This window comes from Somniosus microcephalus, chromosome 12 (assembly GCF_052327205.1).
Source record: "Somniosus microcephalus isolate GS21.2 chromosome 12, FLI_Smic_1.0, whole genome shotgun sequence".
Taxonomy (NCBI): Eukaryota; Metazoa; Chordata; class Chondrichthyes; order Squaliformes; family Somniosidae; genus Somniosus; species Somniosus microcephalus.
In genome coordinates this window covers 15788887-15808495 of record NC_140998.1, presented here as the reverse complement: position 1 = coordinate 15808495, position 19609 = coordinate 15788887, and the positions used below count along the sequence as shown (strand labels likewise).

At 47.5% G+C, this 19609-nt stretch overlaps 1 protein-coding gene across 1 annotated transcript in view; it reads right to left on the bottom strand.

Moving 5' to 3' along the window:
• The window catches only part of LOC147109044 (protein Daple-like), a 311247-nt gene that overhangs the window by 260260 nt on the left and 31378 nt on the right, over positions 1–19609 (bottom strand). Inside the window, exon 3 of the mRNA XM_086002608.1 lies at positions 15884–15992. Coding sequence (XP_085858734.1) covers positions 15884–15992 — 109 coding nt within the window. The remainder of the gene's footprint in view (positions 1–15883; positions 15993–19609) is intronic.

The following is a 19609-nucleotide window of genomic DNA, read 5'->3' as shown; positions in this document are numbered from 1 at the left end:
AAACATACACAATCCAATAACTCCGCGTCGTAAACCATTGCCTACCGATCAGAAAGGCCGCAACAATGGTTGGAATTGGAAAAGGCAAGCCCAAGTTCAAAATTAACAACAGAAAAGTTCTATTTTTTAAAAAGTTGCTGAACACTGATATTGTAGCTACCACTCAACCCATCACAACTTGCAGTTATACCGCACCTTGAACAGGGTAAACTGTCCCAATGCGCTTCACGGGAGTGAATCGCAGACAAAATCTGACACCGAGCCACACAGGGAGATATTGGGACAGGTGGCCAAAAGCCTGGTCCAAGAGGCCGGTTTTAAGGAGCGCCTTAAAGGAGGAGAAAGAGGTAGAGAGACAGAGAGCCAGAGAGGGAATTCCAGACGCAAGTTTTAAAAAATGCAATAGAACTGCAGATGCTGGAAATCTGAAATGAGAAAACAGAAAATGGTGGAAACAGTCAGGCAGCATTTGTGGGGCGAACAAGGTAGGGGTAATGTTTCAGGGTCCTAGGACCATGTTCGGACGAAGGGACATCGATCCGAAGCGTCAACCCTATCCTTCCTCTCTTCACGGACACAGGAAATACTGACTGCAGCATCCCAGCCAGTCGGTTAATTTCACCTCATGTTTAAATTCTGGTCTGGGAGAAAAAGAGCTGCATGTATATAGCACCTTATGTCATCAAAACATCTTAAGCCACTTCACACAATGCCGGAGAGTCTAGAACTAGAGGCCATAGTCCCAAGATAAAGGGTCGGCCATTTAGGACTGAGATGAGGAGAAATTTCTTCACTCAGAGGGTTGTGAATCTTTGGAATTCTCTACCCCAGAGGGCTGTGGAGGCTCAGTCGGTGAGTATATTGAAGATGGAGATCGATAGATTTTTGGGCACTAGGGGGAATCAAGGGATATGGAGATCGGGCGGGAAAGTGGAGTTGAGGTAGAAGATCAGCCATGATCTTATTGAATGGTGGAGCAGGCTCAAGGGGCCGAAGGGTCGACTCCTGCTAATTCTCATGTCCTTATGTATGGTGTCTGTAATGCAGCGATCGCGGTTAGGGAGCAGACAGGAGGGGAATAAGAGGGCAAATCAATCCTTTCAAACAACTTCTAGAAGTTGGGCCAGCGATAAAGTGGCATTAGTGGAGCAGTTATAGGAAATGGCCTTTGCCGTCAGGGGAGTAGGAGCATAGGAACAGGAGGAGGCCACTCAGCCCCTCGAGCCTGTTACATTTGGCAGATGGAATACAATACTGGAAAGTGTGAAGTTATGCACTTTGGCAGGAAAAATCATAGAGCAAGTTATTATCTTAATGGCAAGAAACTGGAAAGTACTGTAGTACAAAGGGATCTGGGGGTCCTGGTGCACGAAACTCAAAAAGTTAGTATGCAGGTGCAGCAAGTGATCAAGAAGGCCAATGGAATGTTGGCTTTTATTGCTAGGGGGTTGGAATATAAAAACAGGGAGGTATTGCTGCAGTTGTACAAGGTATTGGTGAGGCCGCACCTGGAATACTGCATACAGTTTTGGTGTCCATACTTAAGAAAAGACATACTTGCTCTCGAGTCAGTACAAAGAAGGTTCACTCGGTTAATCCCGGGGATGAGGGGGTGGTCATATGAGGAGAGGTTGAGTAGATTGGGACTCTACTCATTGGAGTTCAGAAGAATGAGAGGCGATCTTATTGAAACATATAAGATTGTGAAGGGGCTTGATCGGGTGGATGCGGTGAGGATGTTCCCAATGATGGGTGAAACTAGAACTAGGGGGCATAATCTTAAAATAAGGGGCTGCTCATTCAAAACTGAGATGAGGAGAAACTTCTTCACTCAGAGGGTGGTAGGTTTGTGGAATTTGCTGCCCCAGAAAGCTGTGGAAGCTACATCATTAAATAAATTTAAAACAGAAATAGATAGTTTCCTAGAAGTAAAGGGAATAAAGGGTTACGGGGAGCGGGCAGGAAATTGGAAATGAGTCTGGGTTCGGAATGGTCATGGCCCTGTGGGTAGTGGAGCGGGCCCAGGGGCCGTGTAGCCTTGTTCTGCTCCTACTGTGTTCTAATTCTGTTAGATTTCAGGAGATGGTTTTATTCCTGTTCCTGGCTGGGGTGGAGATCGCCTTTACAGAAGGTAAGTACTGTAGAAAATATAGGGACAGAGTGATCTCCTGGAAGAATTTCGATCGCCTAGATGGGTCGGAGAGGAATTTCCCAGATTTTTTTCTCCCAAATTGGCCATTGGGTCTTTATCTGGTTTTTCGCCTCTCCCGGGAGATCACATGGGTTCGGGTGGATGCAGAGTGATAGAAGATTTGAGGTTAGGATCAGATCAGCCATGATCTTATTGAATGGTGGAGCAGGCTCGAGGGGCCGATTGGCCTACTCCTGCTCCTATTTCTTATGTTCTTATGTTCTTATGTAACAGGAGGAGGCCATTCAGCCCCTCGAGCCGGTTACATAGGAACAGGAGGAGGCCACTCAGCCCCTCGAGCCTCTTACATAGGAACAGGAGGAGGCCATTCAGCCCCTCGAGCCGGTTACATAGGAACAGGAGGAGGCCACTCAGCCCCTCGAGCCTCTTACATAGGAACAGGAGGAGGCCATTCAGCCCCTCGAGCCTGTTACATAGGAACAGGAGGCGGCCATTCAGCCCTTCGTGCATGATACATAGGAGCAGAAGGAGGCCATTCAGTCCCTCGAGCCTGTTACATAGGAACAGGAAGAGGCCATTCAGCCCTTCGAGCCTGTTACATAGGAACAGGAGGAGGCCATTCAGCCCCTCGAGCCTGTTGCATAGGAACAGGAGGAGGCCATTCAGCCCCTCGAGCCTGTTACATAGGAAGAGGAGGAGGCCACTCAGCCCCTTGAGCCCATTACATAGGAACAGGAGGAGACCATTCAGCCTCTCGAGCCTGTTACATAGGAACAGGAGTAGGCCATTCAGCCCCTCGAGCCTGTTACATAAGAACAGGAGGAGGCCATTCAGCCCCTCAAGCCTGTTACATAGGAACAGGAGGAGGCCACTCAGCCCCTCGAGCCTGGCCTGCCAGTCAATCAGATCATGGCCAATCTGTACCTCAACTCCATTTATCTGCCTTTGCTCCATATTTCTCACTCAACAAAAATTGATCGAGCTCAGTCTTGAAAGCTCCAACTGTCCGCCAACATCCACAGCCCTTTGGGAGGGGGAGGGGGGGGCGGGGAGGAAAGAGAATTCCAGATTGCTACTGTCCTCTTGTGAAAAATGCTTCCTGATTTCCCTCCTAAATAGCCTAGCTCTAATCTTAAGAGCAGGGGGGAGCTGAGAAATCCTTGGCCAATACATCAAGTTACAGCACGGTGGCATAGTGGTTAGCACTGTTGCCTCACAGCGCCAGGGACCCGGGTTCAAATCCGGCCTCGGGTGACTGTCTGTGTGGAGTTTGCACATTCTCCCCGTGTTTGCGTGGGTTTCCTCCGGGTGCTCCAGTTTCCTCCCACAGTCCAAAGATGTGCGGGTTAGGTTGATTGGCCATGATAAATTGACCCTTAGTGTTAGGGGGGATTAAATACGTGGGGTTACAGGGTTACGGGGATAGGGCTTGGGTGGGATGGCTGTCGGTGTGGGGACCAGGTGCTAGGGTTTGGATGATCAGCCATGATCTCGCTGAATGGCGGAGCAGGCTCGAAGGGCTGAATGGCCTACTCCTGCTCCTATCTTCTATGTTTCTATGTCTACAGCACAGAAACTGGCCATTCAGCCCAAGTGGTCTGTGCCGGCACTTGTGCTCCACACGAGCCTCGGTCAATCAAGGGGTTGTTCAACGGGTCAGTGTCTGCACTGAGCAGAGTTCTGCAGATTTTAAATTTACAATTACAATTCATTTTCAAATAGTACCTGTAAACTCTTCACTTAACATCCAGTTCATATGGAACCCAGGAGCTTTAGTTACTCCCCTACAATTACAGTATTATCCACTCTCAGCCCTGGGGGATAGGACAGCCCATTATGCCTGTAAATGTAGCTGCCGACTTGTACCCTTCAGAGCTGTCTATAATTTGGTCTAATTTTTCACTATATAATCCGTGTACTTCTATCAATTTACACACATTTCTTACAGTTTGAGGAAGTGAGCCTACACCATACTGATTACCGTGCACTGAAACCCTTCACATTCGAGAATCTAAAAGTACTCACTCCTTGTTCATCAAATTATTGGGAGCGAGGGAAGAAAGAGAGAGAGAGAGAGAGAGAAAAAAGATCTTGCCGCATCAGGAAAATGTTCACGGCAATTTTAACAGCATTTGGTATGACGTAAATCAACCTAGATTCAGTTCCCAATCCAGAGATTTTGGAATTGGGATCGACAGGTGGTCGGGTAATCTTTGTGCTATTATAGGAAGCGGGGGGGGGGGGGGGGGGGGGGGCGGTGAAGGAGAGGTTTAATTTTATAAAGCACCTTTCAGGCCATTGCGACATCCCAAAGGATTTCACAGCTGATTCATTACTTTCAAGGTGCAAGTAGAACAAGGAGTAAAGGGTTTCCTTTAGAAGGTGGCTGCTCAGTGTAGGATACGGGCAGCTGGGCTTTGGAGGAGTTGAAGTTTTCGTTGGGTGGAAACTAGGGGGCTGGTCAGGAGAGAATTGGAAAAGTCAAATCTGGAGGTAACCAAGGCATGGATGAGGGTTTCAGCAACAGATGAGCTGAGGAGCAGAGAACATAAGCATTAGGAGCAGGAGTCGGCCATTCGGCCCCTCGAGCCTGCTCCGCCATTCAATAAGATCATGGCTGATCATCGACCTCAACTCCACTTTCCTGCCTAACCTCCATATCCCTCGTTTTCCCCAAGAGTCTAAAAATCTATCGATCTCAGCCTTGAATATACTCAACGACTCAGCATCCACAGCCCTCTGGGGTAGAGAATTCCAAAGATTCACAACCCTCTGAGTGAAGAAATTTCTCATCTCGGTCTTAAATGGCCGACCCCTTATCCGGAGACTATGCCCCCTAGTTCTAGACACTCCAGCCAGGGGAAACAACCTCTCGGCATCTACCCTGTCAATCCCCCTCAGAATCGTGTATGTTTCAATGAGATCACCTCTCATTCTTCTAAACTCCAGAGAGTGTAGGCCCATTCGACACAATCTCTCCTCATAGGGCAACCCTCTCATCCCATGGATCAATCTAGTGAACCTTCGTTGCACCGCCTCCAAGGCCAGTACAGAAGTGGATGCAGGCACTCTTGTTGATGGAGAGGATATGTGGTCAGAAGCTCAGCTCAGGGTTAAACAGGATGCCATGGTTGTGAGCAGTCTGATTAAGCCTCAGATAGTGACCAGGGAGAGGGATAGAGTCAGTGGCTAGGGAAATGGAGTTTGGAGGTGGGGACCGAAGACAAAGGCTTTGTTCTTCCCAATATTTAATTTGAGGTAATTATGTCTCACCCAGGACTGGATATCGGACAAGCAGTCTGACAACAGAGAGGCAGTGGAGGGGCTGAGAGAGAGAGATGGTGGTGAGATAGAGCTGGGTGTCGTCAGCGTACAAGTGGAAACTGATCTCATCTTCAGATAATGTTGCGGAGGGGCAGCATGTAGATGAGAAATAAGAGGAAGCCAAGGATAGATCCTTGGGGGACGCCAGAGGTAATGGTGCGGGAGCGGGAAGAGAAGCCATTGCAGTTGATTCTTTGGCTACGACTGGACAGAAAAGAATGGAACCAGGCGAGGGCACTCCCACCCAGCTGGACGACGGGGGAGAGGGGTTGGAGGAGGGTGGTGTGGTTAACTGTGTCAAAGGCTGCAGACAGGTCAAGCAAGATGAGACGGGATAGTTTACCACGGTCACAGTCACATAGGATGACATTTGTGACTTTGAGAAGAGCTGTTTCAGTGCTGTGGCAGGGGCAGAAATCCAATTGGAGGGATTCAAACATGAAGTTGCGGGAAAGATGGGCACGGATTTGGGAGACGACAACACATTCAAGGACCCGAGAGGAAAGGGAGGTTGGAGATGGGGCGGTAGTTTGCAAGGACGGAGGGGCCAAGGGTGGGGTTTTTTTTTTTTTGTTTGTTTTTTTTTTTGAGGGGGTGATGACGGCAGATTTGAAAGGGAGGGGGACAGCACCCGAGGAGAGGGAACCATTTACGATATCAGCTAGTGTTGAGGCCAGGAAGAGAAACTGGGTGATCAGCAGTTTAGTGGGAAAAGAGCAGGAGGTGCGTCTCATGGACAAGATATGCTCGGTGAAGGCATGAGGAGGGAAACTGGACAAAGGTACGAGTTCAGGGCTAGGGCAGTCAAATCATGAAGCTGGAAAAGGGCTTCATCAACGCCCAGGCCAAATGCCTCGTCTTTGAAAGAAAAGAAAGACTTGCATTTATATAGCGTCTTTCACCACCTCAGGAAATCCCAAAAGCACTTTACAGCCAATGAAGTACTTTTGAAGTGGAGTCACTGTTGTAATGTAGGAAATGCAGCAGCCAATTTGCGCACAGCAAGCTCCCACAAACAGCAATGTGACAATGACCAGATAATCTGTTTTAGTGCTGCTGGCTGAGGGATAAATATTGGCCCCAGGACAACGGGGAGAACTCCCCCTGCTCTTCTTCGAAATAGTGGCCGCGGAATCTTTTACATCCACCCGAGATGGAGCCTTTGTTTAAAGTCTCGACCCTCAGTACTGCATTGGGAGTGCCAGCCTAGATAGTGTGCTCACGGCCTACTAACTCAGATGTAACCCTCAGTCCAATCTCTTAGAACCCACTTGTGACATTGAATATGCTTTTCAAATGGCTCTGAGAGAAGCAAAAGCCAGTTGGCATGAATGAAGGCTGTATTAAAATGACATGCACTCCCCACCTCCTCCAATATCAGAGCGCTGCTTTGATGAACAGAATGCCAGTTTTATCTAGCGAGGTAGAGCTTCACTATATCATTAAATGCTCGTTCATCCCAGATAATTTGTATTCCTCATGTATGAGTCAATGCAGCTTGAAACCTTCATTCTTCACGCTAATCCTGCCCATTCAAAAAGGGATCAAGCACCAATTTTTGTTGGCAGCCGACTGCACAAAAAGTCTTTTAAAGATTAAAGGGAGAGTACAGAGATAGCGTGGGTTGATTAAGTTTTATGTGCAATTAATTCCATTTGACCCGAGAGACTGCAAGACAATTCTACAAATTTGCACAAAGTAATCTCACTGACCCCAAAAGGAAGATCTCACAAGTGGTTAATGAGCGTAAATCCATCCGCATACATCATTTACAACAATTGCTACTTCCTACTGTATCTATTATTGTATATTTAAGATATGAGAGAGAGAGAGAGAGAGAGATAGATAGATAGATAACATTACAACAGGCCTTCATGGGACAATACGAGCTGAAAGTTTGGGCTTATCGTTACCCTCATGGGTACGGTGGTGTAATGTTTATGCCGCTGGACCCATCAATCCAGAATTCATTACCCACCATGACAAACTATTTGTGAAACTGAATTCAAAAAGTCTAGTAAATGTGGGCTGGCACCAGGAAAAGAAAAAGAAACTTGCATTTCTATAGCGCCATTCACGACCACCGAATGCCCCAAAGCCCTTTACAGCCAATGAAGTACTTTTGGAGTGCTGTCACTGTTGTGATGTAGGAAACGTGGCAGCCAATTTGGGTACAGCAAGCTCCCACAAACAGCAATGTGACAATGACCAGATAATCTGTTTTAGTGGTGTTGATTGGGGGATAAATATTGACCAGGACACCGGGGAGAATGCCCCTGCTCTTCTGCGAAATAGTCCCATGAGATGGTAGACGGGGCCTCGGTTCAACGACTCATCCGAAAGACGGTACCCTCAGACAGTGCAGCACTCCCTCAGCCACAGCGGACACTGAAAATTACCATGAAAGCTACCGGAATGTCATAAAAACCCAACTGGTTCATCACTACTTCAGCAAAGGGAACCTGCCGTCCTTACCCAGTCTGGCCTGCGCATGACTCTGATCTACACTAGGTGATTGACTCAACGCCCTCTGAAAAGTGACCCAACAAGCCACTCAGCCCAGTTAAGGGTTTGGACAATAAATGCCACCTTGCCCGTCTCACCCTCATGCAGAGAAAGGAAAAATTATCGGGCCAATCTCTTTCTGCGTCCTTGAGAGATCCGTCAGAAAGGAAGCCGGGTTTGGTTGACTGAAGCCCTTTTCTCCCCTGAAGTTGGAGATCAATGCTGGGTTCCACATTGTGCCAGTAAAAGGGTCAGGCAGCAATTTTGCCAGCAAACAACTGCACGAATGACCTTTTGAAGATTAAGAGAGTACAGAGATAGCGTGGGCTGGTTAAGTTGTGTGTGCAATGAATTCTATGTGACCCAGGCAAAAAGCTCGGAACGGTGAAGGTCTAAAGAGATTTGGGGATCCCTGCACTCAGATCACTAAAATGCGGTGGGCCAGGTACAAAAAATAATCGAAAAGGCCAATGGAGTGTTAGCCTTTCTAAATAGAGGGCTAGAATATAAAGGGGAGGACGTTTCGCTATAGCTGTACAAAGCCCTGGTTAGACCACATCTGGAGCACTGTGTACAGTTCTGGGCACCGCACCTGAGGTAGGATTTATTGGCCTTGGGAGGAGTGCAGCGCAGATTCACCAGAATGTTACCAGCACTCCAAGGGTTAGATTAGGAGGAGCGATTACATAAACCAGCCTTCTAATCCCTGGTATATAGAAGGCTAAGGGGAGATTTGATTGAGGTTTTTAGGATTTTGAAAGGAATTGGTAGGGTGGATAGAAATTTCTTCCGCCGGTGGGGGGGCGGTGAGAAGTCTAGGACAAGGGGACATAACCTTAAAATCAGAGCCAGGCCATTCAGGAGAGAAGTTAGGAAACACTTCTTCACGTAAAGGGTGGAAAACTCTCCCACTAAAAGTAGTCGACGCTCGGTCAATTGATAATTTTAATTCAGAGATCGATGCATTTTTGCTAGCCAAGGATATGGAGCCAAGGCGGGAGGATGGTTCGGATACAGTTGAGCCATGATTTCATTGAATGGTGGAACATGCTCAAGGGACTGAATGGACTCCTCCTGTTCCTATGTTAAATGGCGAGACATGCTCAAGGGGCTGAATGGACTCCTCCTGTTCCTATGTTAAATGGCGAGACATGCTCAAGGGACTGAATGGACTCCTCCTGTTCCTATGTTAAATGGCGAGACATGCTCAAGGGGCTGAATGGACTCCTCCTGTTCCTATGTTAAATGGCGAGACATGCTCAAGGGACTGAATGGACTCCTCCTGTTCCTATGTTAAATGGCGAGACATGCTCAAGGGGCTGAATGGACTCCTCCTGTTCCTATGTTAAATGGCGAGACATGCTCAAGGGACTGAATGGACTCCTCCTGTTCCTATGTTAAATGGCGAGACACACTCAAAGGGCTGAATGGACTCCTCCTGTTCCTATGTTAAATGGCGAGACATGCTCAAGGGACTGAATGGACGCCTCCTGTTCCTATGTTAAATGGTGAGACACACTCAAAGGGCTGAATGGACTCCTCCTGTTCCTATGTTAAATGGCGAGACATGCTCAAGGGGCTGAATGGACTCCTCCTGTTCCTATGTTAAATGGCGAGACATGCTCAAGGGGCTGAATGGACTCCTCCTGTTCCTATGTTAAATGGCGAGACATGCTCAAGGGGCTGAATGGACTCCTCCTGTTCCTATGTTAAATGGCGAGACATGCTCAAGGGACTGAATGGACTCCTCCTGTTCCTATGTTACCTTCTGGTGTCTTACTCAAGTAACCAGTAATTCATGCAGACAACTCTACCTTCATAGCAGCCCCCAACCCTGCACTCACCAGATGCTCCCACTGGAGTCACTGGATAGCGATCATGATCCGGAAACCTGAACAATTTTCCTCACCTCGAGCCAGGGCACTGAGGCAAATTTTAATTCTGAATCATTCTCGGGATGTGGACGTCGCTGGCAAGGCTAGCATTTATTGCCCATTCCTAGTTGCCCAATAGCGGTTTGCTACAACTGAGTGGCTACTGAGAGCAGTTAAGTATCGACCACATTGGTGTGGGACAGGAGTCACATATAGGCCCAGACCGGGTTCCTTCCCTGAAGGACATGAGTGAACCAGTTGGGTTTTAACGACACTCCGACAGTTTCATGGTGACTTTTTATTACCAAGATGTTTTTGTTTTTAAACTGAAATTCAAATTATCAAACTACCATGGTAAGATTAGAACTCATTCTCTGTTATTGGTCCAGGTCTCTAGATTACCAGTCCAGTAACAACTACTACACTACCTTATCGCTAATTCTAGCCAATTATAGCACCCCTACCACCACCCCAGCGGAGATTAGCTAATGCACCAAAGGCCAGGGACCAAATCTAGTGCCCGCTTGATGGTTCAGTGTGACCCTCAACAGTGCAGTTACCCAGTACTATCGAATTAAGGTGGGGTTTCCCCAATGAGTCTAAACACAAACATTTGTAGAAATCTGGCAAATTCAGATCTTGTAAAATTCAATTCACAAGAGTAATGACACAGGAAGAGTTACATGAATGAGTGACTCAGGCACTCCAATAAGGTTCGACACCCGAGACATCAGGAACACTTGTCAAACATCTTTTGTCCAACAAAGTGTTGTGAAAAGAGATTGGAGGAGAGCAAACAGTAAATGACATACGAGTGACAGGAGCTGACAGAGAACGTGCTGAAAGAGGGGACTGCTGAGGAGCTGTTAGACGGGGAGGTGAGAGGCTGCAAGGCAGAGGGGTCCAGGGGGATCCTAGAGCAAAGCCCACGGTCGCTGAAGTCTCTGCCACTGATGGGGTTGCGGGAATTTTGGGGAGACATGCATAACAGAGGCTGGGATGTGGTGGCTGAAGAGGATTGCCGAGGCGGAGTGGAGATGGTTATCAGATGCCGATAGGTCTGGTGTGCATTTCCAATTATACAACCATTTCCAATTATACAACCAATCTTCAGTCTCCCTACACTCTCAAGTGTGACATCCATGTGCGTAGTTGTATTATAATGTCATAGCTGAAGCATTATTTATGGAACTGTTTCACATGCAAAGGTGAGCCAGTTACACAACATTCTCTGTCTCTCCGCTTCCCCACGCCACCTCTTGTGACAACAGCGATCCCTCATTTGCATCAGTTTATTGTTTAAACAAGGCCAGTTACTGAATCACAATTAAACTAGGGCTACCCTTGGTCAAGGGCCTCGGTCCCAACTCCAGCAACATCTTAAGCAGATGCTCCAAAGACACAGAGCAATAAGTAGGACGTAACTGGATCCCCAACAGCAACAACTTGCATTTATATGGCGCCTTTAACATAGTAAAATGTCTCAAGGCGTTTCACAGGAGTGTAAATCAGACAAAACTCGACACCGAGCCACATAAGGAGATATTAGGACAGGTGATCAAAAGCTTGGTCAAGGAGTTAGGTTTTAAGGAGGGTCTTAAAAGGAGGAGAGGGAGGCGGAGCGGTTTAGGGATGGAATTCTAGTCTAGACAGCTGACTTTGCCCCAGGGAGACGTTACATTGATCTAAATCCCATATTCACAACAACACTGCGGCATAAAACGGAAAGGGAAACCAACAATGCTTTACACAGGTGGTGAAAGAAAACACCCACGGGGCTTGCTACACACTCCATTTTGAGTGGGTGACACCCTCTATATTAACCAACTTCCCTTGCAAGACCCTTGGCATCACTCGATGACAAACTGAAAATGGAACTGGCAATTGATTCACACGCCATCGATGTGGTCCATGTGCAGCGTAAGTAAATGTCAGACCACATTAAAAGCACAGAACGAGCTCCTCCATTTGTCCCTCAATTTCAATGCGTCGGTGGCAGCGTTGCTGCAGTTTCCCAGAGGAGAGTTCCTCGTGTCCCTGCTCTCCCCGATAAAAACATTACACCCAAATATACAGCAAAGCTACTTTGCAGCCTCTGCCCAAACTCCCCTCCATGCTGGCGCACACAACTTACCGAGATGGTAATTAGTGGCTCGGCAAAGTTGCAGAATGGAGGGGGAAACATTTTTTTTTTTTTTTTTAAATACACGAGAGATTTACAAAAAATAAAAGGGCAGCATCTGCAAGAATGCGTAGAATGGAGTTAGAAAACAGACTCTAATCTGCCCTTTTGGTGGCTGGAGGTGGTGCTCGTCTCCTGAGACTGTGAAACCCACAAAAAAGTGCTGTCAAATACCTCAATCAACATAACAAAAACAGATGATCTGGTCATTGCAACATTGCTGTTTGTGGGAGCTTGCTGTGCACAAATTGGCTGCCTCAGTTCCTACATTACAACAAGTGACTACATTACACGCTTTATAAATTCAAGTCTTTCATTCTAACTGTGCTCCTGCAGTCGATGGTATTCACATAGGGTACAAGCAACCTCGAGGCTCCTTGTCCCGTTTGTACCTCGTCTACAAACTGAACTACCGTGCATGGGCCAAGGCCGCTACATTCCCCCATTTGTATGTGTACAGTTGGCAGTACCAAGGAGGAACTGTGCCAAGCCATCAACACTGTGGCTAAGAAATCAGAAGCTGAAACTTCCTCCACACAACAGCCTTGTAATAAAAGTAACAGTCCCATAATAGACTTCCAGGATGCAAATGAGCTATTGAAGCTGCCTGCCACATACAGTCATGGCAAACACTGAGGCTTTGTTGAGTCCAACTGATCATTCTATTACTCGTGCCCAACTCCATACCGCGCATGTGGCAGGATTTCTCCCGAGAAAGTCATCACGCATTCACTTTAACACGCTGTGCACTCACAGCAAGTGCGTCGTTTAGAAAAGAAAGACTTTGCATTTATACCGCACCTTTCACGACCACTGGACGTCGCAAAGCGCTTTACAGCCAATGAAGTACTTTTTTTGAAGTGTAGTCACTGTTGTAATCATAGTACAGCACAGAAGGAGGCCATTTGGCTCATCGAGTCTGCGCCAGCTCTTTGGAAGAGTGTTCTAATTAATCCCACTCCCCTGCTCTTTCCCCATATCCTCGCAATTTTTTCTCTTTCAAGTATTTAGCCAATTCCTTGCTGAAAGCGGCTATTGAATCTGTATCCACCACACTATCAAAACACTAGTTTGACCCCCAACTGGAGTATTGTGTCCAATTCTGGGCATCGCACTTTTGGAACAACATGAAGGCTTTGGAGAGGGTGCCGAAGAGATTTACTAGAATGGTTCCAGGGTTGAGGGATTACAGTTACATGGATAGACTGGAGAAGCTGGGGTTGTTCTCCTTGGAGCAGAGAAGGCCAAGAGGAGATTTGATTGAAGTGTTTTGATAGAGGAAGTGCATTCCAGATAATTCACTGCGTAAAAAGGTTTTTCCTCATGTCGCCTCTGGTTCTTTTGTCAATCACCTTAAATCTGTGTCCTCTGGTTATCGACCCTTCAGCCATTGGAAACAGTTTCTCCTTATTTACTCTATCTAAACCCTTCATGATTTTAAACGCCTCCATCAAATCTCCTCTTGGCCTTCTCTGCTCCAAGGAGAACAACCCCAGCTTTGCCAGTCTATCCATGTAACTGTAATCCCTCATCACTGGAACCATTCTAGTAAATCTCTTCTGCACCCTTTCCAAAGCCTTCATGTTCTTCCTAAAGTGCGGTGCCCAGAACTGGACGCAATACTCCAGCTGGGGCCGAACTAGTGTTTTATACAGGTTTAGCATCACTTCCTGGCTTTTGTACTCTGCCTCTAGTTATAAAGCCCAGGATCCCATATACTTTATTAACTGCTTTGTGAACCTGTCCTGCCAGCTTCAGATTTGTGCACAAACACCCTCAGGTCTCTCTGATCTTGCACCCCCATGTAGGAAACGAAGCAACCAATTTGCGCACAGCAAGCTCCCATGAACAGAAATGTGATAATGACCAGTTCATCTGTTTTTTTTAAGTGATGTTGGTTGAGGGATAAATTTTGGCCAGGACAGCAGATCTATGAAGTAACAGCTTATGTTGTACTCGAGCCTCTGGGCAAAGCCAGCTTGGGCTCAAGTCTGCTCCTCCAAATGTGTAGAATCAATGAATGAAGGGGAAGCGCTGGGGAGGTTATGAGGACAGAATGAAGGGCTCGTTCTGCACTGCTCCTGGGTCACGTATATATCCCAATACTGCTCCCGAGACAACCGGAATTCATTTCCGGCCAACGCCAAGTATCTACTGGAAATTGGTTTTGAACAGCAAAGAGGAAGATCCCAGGTGAGCCACACTTATGATTGGAAACAAAGGAGGGTGTCACGGGCACGGTCTGGGAGCAGGCAGCATGTCTGCTCTGTAAAGGAATAGTTCATGGCAACTTGTATTTGGGGGGGGGGGGGGGTGGAAAAGAGAGATGGTGGGGAGAAAACAAAGTTTTGCCTGGAGAGAAACACAGGTTCAGTTCAGTTGCTAAATGTGACATGCACCTGTACTGTGCAGACCAGAAAGTCTCCAGTTTGATTCCTGGCCTATGGCTGTTGTGTTGGTACTGGTGTAGCAATTCGCCAGCACTCCTGGGATTGGCTGTTGTGTTGGTACTGGTGTAGCAATTCGCCAGCACTCCTGGGATTGGCTGTTGTGTTAGTACTGGTGTAGCAATTCGCCAGCACTCCTGGGATTGGCTGTTGTGTTAGTACTGGTGTAGCAATTCGCCAGCACTCCTGGGATTGGCTGTTGTGTTAATGCTGGTGTAGCAATTCGCCAGCACTCCTGGGATTGGCTGTTGTGTTAGTACTGGTGTAACAATTCGCCAGCACTCCTGGGATTGGCTGTTGTGTTAGTACTGGTGTAACAATTCGCCAGCACTCCTGGGATTGGCTGTTGTGTTAGTACTGGTGTAGCAATTCGCCAGCACTCCTGGGATTGGCTGTTGTGTTAATGCTGGTGTAGCAATTCGCCAGCACTCCTGGGATTGGCTGTTGTGTTGGTACTGGTGTAACAATTCGCCAGCACTCCTGGGATTGGCTGTTGTGTTAGTACTGGTGTAGCAATTCGCCAGCACTCCTGGGATTGGCTGTTGTGTTAGTACTGGTGTAGCAATTCGCCAGCACTCCTGGGATTGGCTGTTGTGTTAGTACTGGTGTAACAATTCGCCAGCACTCCTGGGATTGGCTGTTGTGTTAGTACTGGGGTAACAATTCGCCAGCACTCCTGGGATTGGCTGTTGTGTTAATGCTGGGGTACTGGTGTAACAATTCGCCAGCACTCCTGGGATTGGCTGTTGTGTTAGTACTGGTGTAACAATTCGCCAGCACTCCTGGGATTGGCTGTTGTGTTAGTACTGGGGTACTGGTGTAACAATTCACCAGCACTCCTGGGATTGGGGGAAGTCAGCATTCCTGGGCCTGATCACAATCCCAGTGACACAATCCCTCCCCCGATGGAAATGGTATGCATGAACATTGGGAAATGATGGTTGATAGCGTTTTCACAGTGGTCAAATTGTATCGTGACACGCCCGTTTAGGCTCGCACTGAAAGAATGGCGAGGTGCTGAAGGGCACCTGCGGCTTGTGGAGCTGTACCCTGGGAGGACTCGGGATAGGAGGAAAGGAGACATAGATAAAAGTTTCTCAAATGCTAACTAACTTTACAGCCCCAATTCAGTAGGCATGCATGTATACAGTTTGGATGATGAATTTGGGAGTTTGTTTTAAATGCCATCACCTTGTTTAATGCTCATTAAAAAAATAAGCAGAGTGAACAGACATTTTCAGAGTCTGAATCTGAGAGAGTTCGCTCAGTACAACAGGAAGTGGGGGGAGGAGGTGTGTGAAAGAGAACAGAAATATCGCTTACATCTGGCAACGCGTCCTTCACAAAAAGACAAAACCACAAGAGGCCGGAAGCTGGGTGCAGTCCCGGAGGTACGTACCTGGTAGTAGTTCTTTATGTGCCTGACTAATATGGTCAGGTTCTGAACACGCAAGTTGACATCATTGTTGACGTGCTTGTTGACTCTTTGGTTCGTCGGCCTTGGGTCCCTAAATTGAAAAAAAAAAAATTGGAAATGTGAATAAATCAAAGAGCATGCACAAAGGGCTGTGAATGTTCAGTCGTTGAGTATATTCAAGACAGAGGTTGATAAATTTATGGATATTAATGGAATCCATTGATATGAGGTCCTCTACCTCAACTCTACGAAAGCGGAGTCGAGGTAGAGGACCAGCCATGATCTTATTAAACGGCGGAGCAGGTTCAAAGGGACGCGTGGCCTACTCCTGCTCCTAATTCTTCATTTCTGCCCATCCTTCCCCCGAAATAGAGTACTTTTTTTTTAATTTTGAGGGCGAACCTCTTGGTTATTGTCTCCTTTCTGGAATCCCCCTACACCATTTGCGGCCTAAAAGGAGAGGCTCCAAGTCGCCCAACAGTGCTTTGACACCTCTATTTTGCCCTTCACTCACTGGGGTTATTTCACACCCTATTACCAGGTGAGATTGGCTCATCTCAACCAATTTCTAGTCGATATTTTGGCTGAAAATCAAATCAGGCAGCACCGGGAACATCAGAAGTTTTTAACCAATTTGTCAATTTGAGGTCCCAGGCAGTGTTATGACAGGAACAGTAAAGTTTAAGGGTTGCTGGCCAACCTTAAAAAAAGAAAACGTGAAATGTCAATGTAGAATCTTGCAGCGCAGAAAGAGGCCATTCGGCCCATCATGCCTGTGCCGGCTCTTTGAAAGAGCGATCCACTCAGTCCCGCTCTCCTGCTCTTTCAAAAGCACTTAAAAAAAAAAACGTGTGGGGTTCTGGTCTGGACAGAATCTTTAGCTCTAATCAATCCAAGGCAAATTGGAACAGTGCGCAAAGCACAAATGATTCCGGAGGGACTGCCTTTTATGTATATATAAATAAAGTACAAAAACTTGTAGGGAGGCGAGAGAATGTTACCTTCTGACCCCCATCATCTTTCTGTTAAATGTTGGCATGGATATAGCCTCAGTAGCCTGAATATTTACCCACTGAAAGAAGCAACAAGGAGATTCTCCCTCACCCGGCTAATGTTTTTCAATGACCAGTAGAAAGGTATTTATGACATTACAGGAGTGGGGTCAATGGCAGATGGGGGAGGGGGAGAATTCCCTTCGTGAGCACAAGTGTCTCTCTGTTCAGCAATGGAGATTCACTAAACTTGATGCTCCTCTTTACACTCTCCACAGCGGAGTCCTAATGTGACACCGGGCGGGAGAGTGATGTGAGCAGATCACTTTCCCTAGATAGGCAGGTAGGTAATGTAAAAGTGCTTCCAGAACATCTATGGAGACCAGGGAAAAAAGAAAAGCAAGACTTGCATTTCTATAGCGCCTTTCACAACCTCAGGACGTCCCAAAGCCCTTTACAGCCAATGAAGTATTTTTTGAAGTGTAGTCACTGTTGTAATGTGGGAAACATGGCAGCCAATTTGCGCACAGCAAGCTCCCACAAACAGCAATGTGATAATGACCAGATCATCTGTTTTAGTGCTGCTGTCTGAGGGATAAATAGTGGCCAGGACTCCGGGGATAACTCCCTGCTCTTCTTGGAAATAGTGGCCATGGGATCTTTTACTTCCCACCCGAGAGAGCAGGCGGGGCCTCGGTTTAACGTCTCATCCGAAAGACGACACCTCCGACAGTGCGGCACTCCCTCAGCACTGCACGTGTCAGCCTGGATTACTGTGCTCCAGTCTCTGGAGCGGGACTTGAACCCACGACCTTCTGACGTAGAGGCGAGAGCGCTGCCCACTGAGCCACGGCAGAGAGGAATTTGCTTGTTTTAATTCACCTAGTGGTCCTTCCACTCTACGTTAAAGCACAGGCCTGTTTTCCTACACTGCCACTGTTTGCTCCCGTGCTACTCATTAACTTTCCTGGTACCAGCAATGACTGTACTGTGCCACAGCTCAAGGCCACTGTACATCGGAGCGGTAAATTCAGAAGCTAATCTCCATTTCAGCTCTGGTTTTAATGGAGCCGTATTCCAACGCTGCCTTCAACCGAATCGCTCATCGGAACCGCGCCAGCAACCTGCCAATTAAAAACTTTGGGTTTCAGAGTAAACCTGCTGTTACTCGAGAACTCAAAATGTGAAACTACTCCCCTCGACACCCCCACCGCCCCTCGACCCTCGCCCCCCACACCTCGCCCGCCACCGCCCCTTGAACCTTGCTCCCACCCCCCCTCGACGACCCCCGCCCCCCCCTGGACCCCCCCGCCCCCCCCTGGACCCCCCACCGCCCCTCGAACCTCGTCCCCCACCACCCTTCGCCCTGCAGATTTTAAGACCTGATCGGGTGGACATCAAAGATCACATGCCACTATTTCGAAGAAGAGTAGGAGAGCTCCTGACCAATATTTATCCCTCACTATAAACAGATTATCTGGTCATTATCACATTGCTGTTTGTGGGAGCTTGCTGTGCGCAAATTGGCTGCCGCGTTTCCTACATTACAACAGTGACCACACTTCAAAAAAATGCTTCATTGACTGTAAAGGGCTCTGGGACGTCCAGAGATCGCGAAAGGTGCTGTAGAAATGCAAGTCCTTTCTTTTGCCTCTGAACCTACACTAGAGACACGTCACGTGTACGATTTGCGATAAGGCCCTGTTATCCAAAGGCAGCAGCAGGCAGCTTGGATCTAAAAGAACTGAATAACGCGGGAACAGACCAACAAGTGGTGTGCATCACGTTTCCATCACCGTGCACCCCATTGGCCACACGCATTCTGCCTCAAATTCACCAAATGTGAATGATTTAATTTGGGTGAAAAGCAACACAGCAGGTGAACCCGTTCACTGGAAAGCAGGTCTGTTTAAAAACACAAGCAGTAATTCCGCTTTTAGTCCACTTTCTATGGCGAGCCACTACGAGGAGACCAAACAGTTAAGTGTCTTTATTTCAACCACAACAGCAGCCACCCCGCTAGCGGACCCTGGCCTTCTTTGACAGACTAAACACACAAGCTGAATAGCAACCCGTCTCAGGAAAATGTGCGCGAGGCTTTTCCCAGCTGGAGTCCGACACAACGACCACCAAGTTTCTTCGCACTAATCCTGTTAACCCAGCTCCCTCCGCCCACTCGTTTCCTAAATAACTCCTGGGAACAGGAAGAGGCAATTCAGCCCATCCAGCCAGCTCCGCCATTGTTGTTCGCCAGGGCAGTTCCAATTTGTTTTTTGTTTTTTAAACCAGTTCCTTGGCTTTTCTCCATATCCCTAAAGCCTCATTTCCTGAGGCATTGTCGATGATAGAAACTGACGTAAGAAAACTACTAGGCACTCGGTCTAAGCGTTAAACAAAGCTTTAATCAACTGTTTTACAACATGGAGGTCTAGTTGTGTCCTTCACTAGTTCCTGTTAAGAATGTCCTGCGCAAGCTGGGCCCGTGCCCGAGTATTTATACTCTCCCTGGACAGCGCCACCCACAGGCTGCTCAGTATTATTTCATGAATGACTGATTCATGTCAGAAACACCTTATTCATTTTGCACCGATGGCCTTTTGGGCAATGTGTTCCACATTCTCACAGCCCTTTGTGTGAAGAGGTTTCTCCTGGATTGACTCCAGTGGTTGAGCTCAAATTCTAAGATACAGGCCATCGTTCTGGATCAGAACTATTA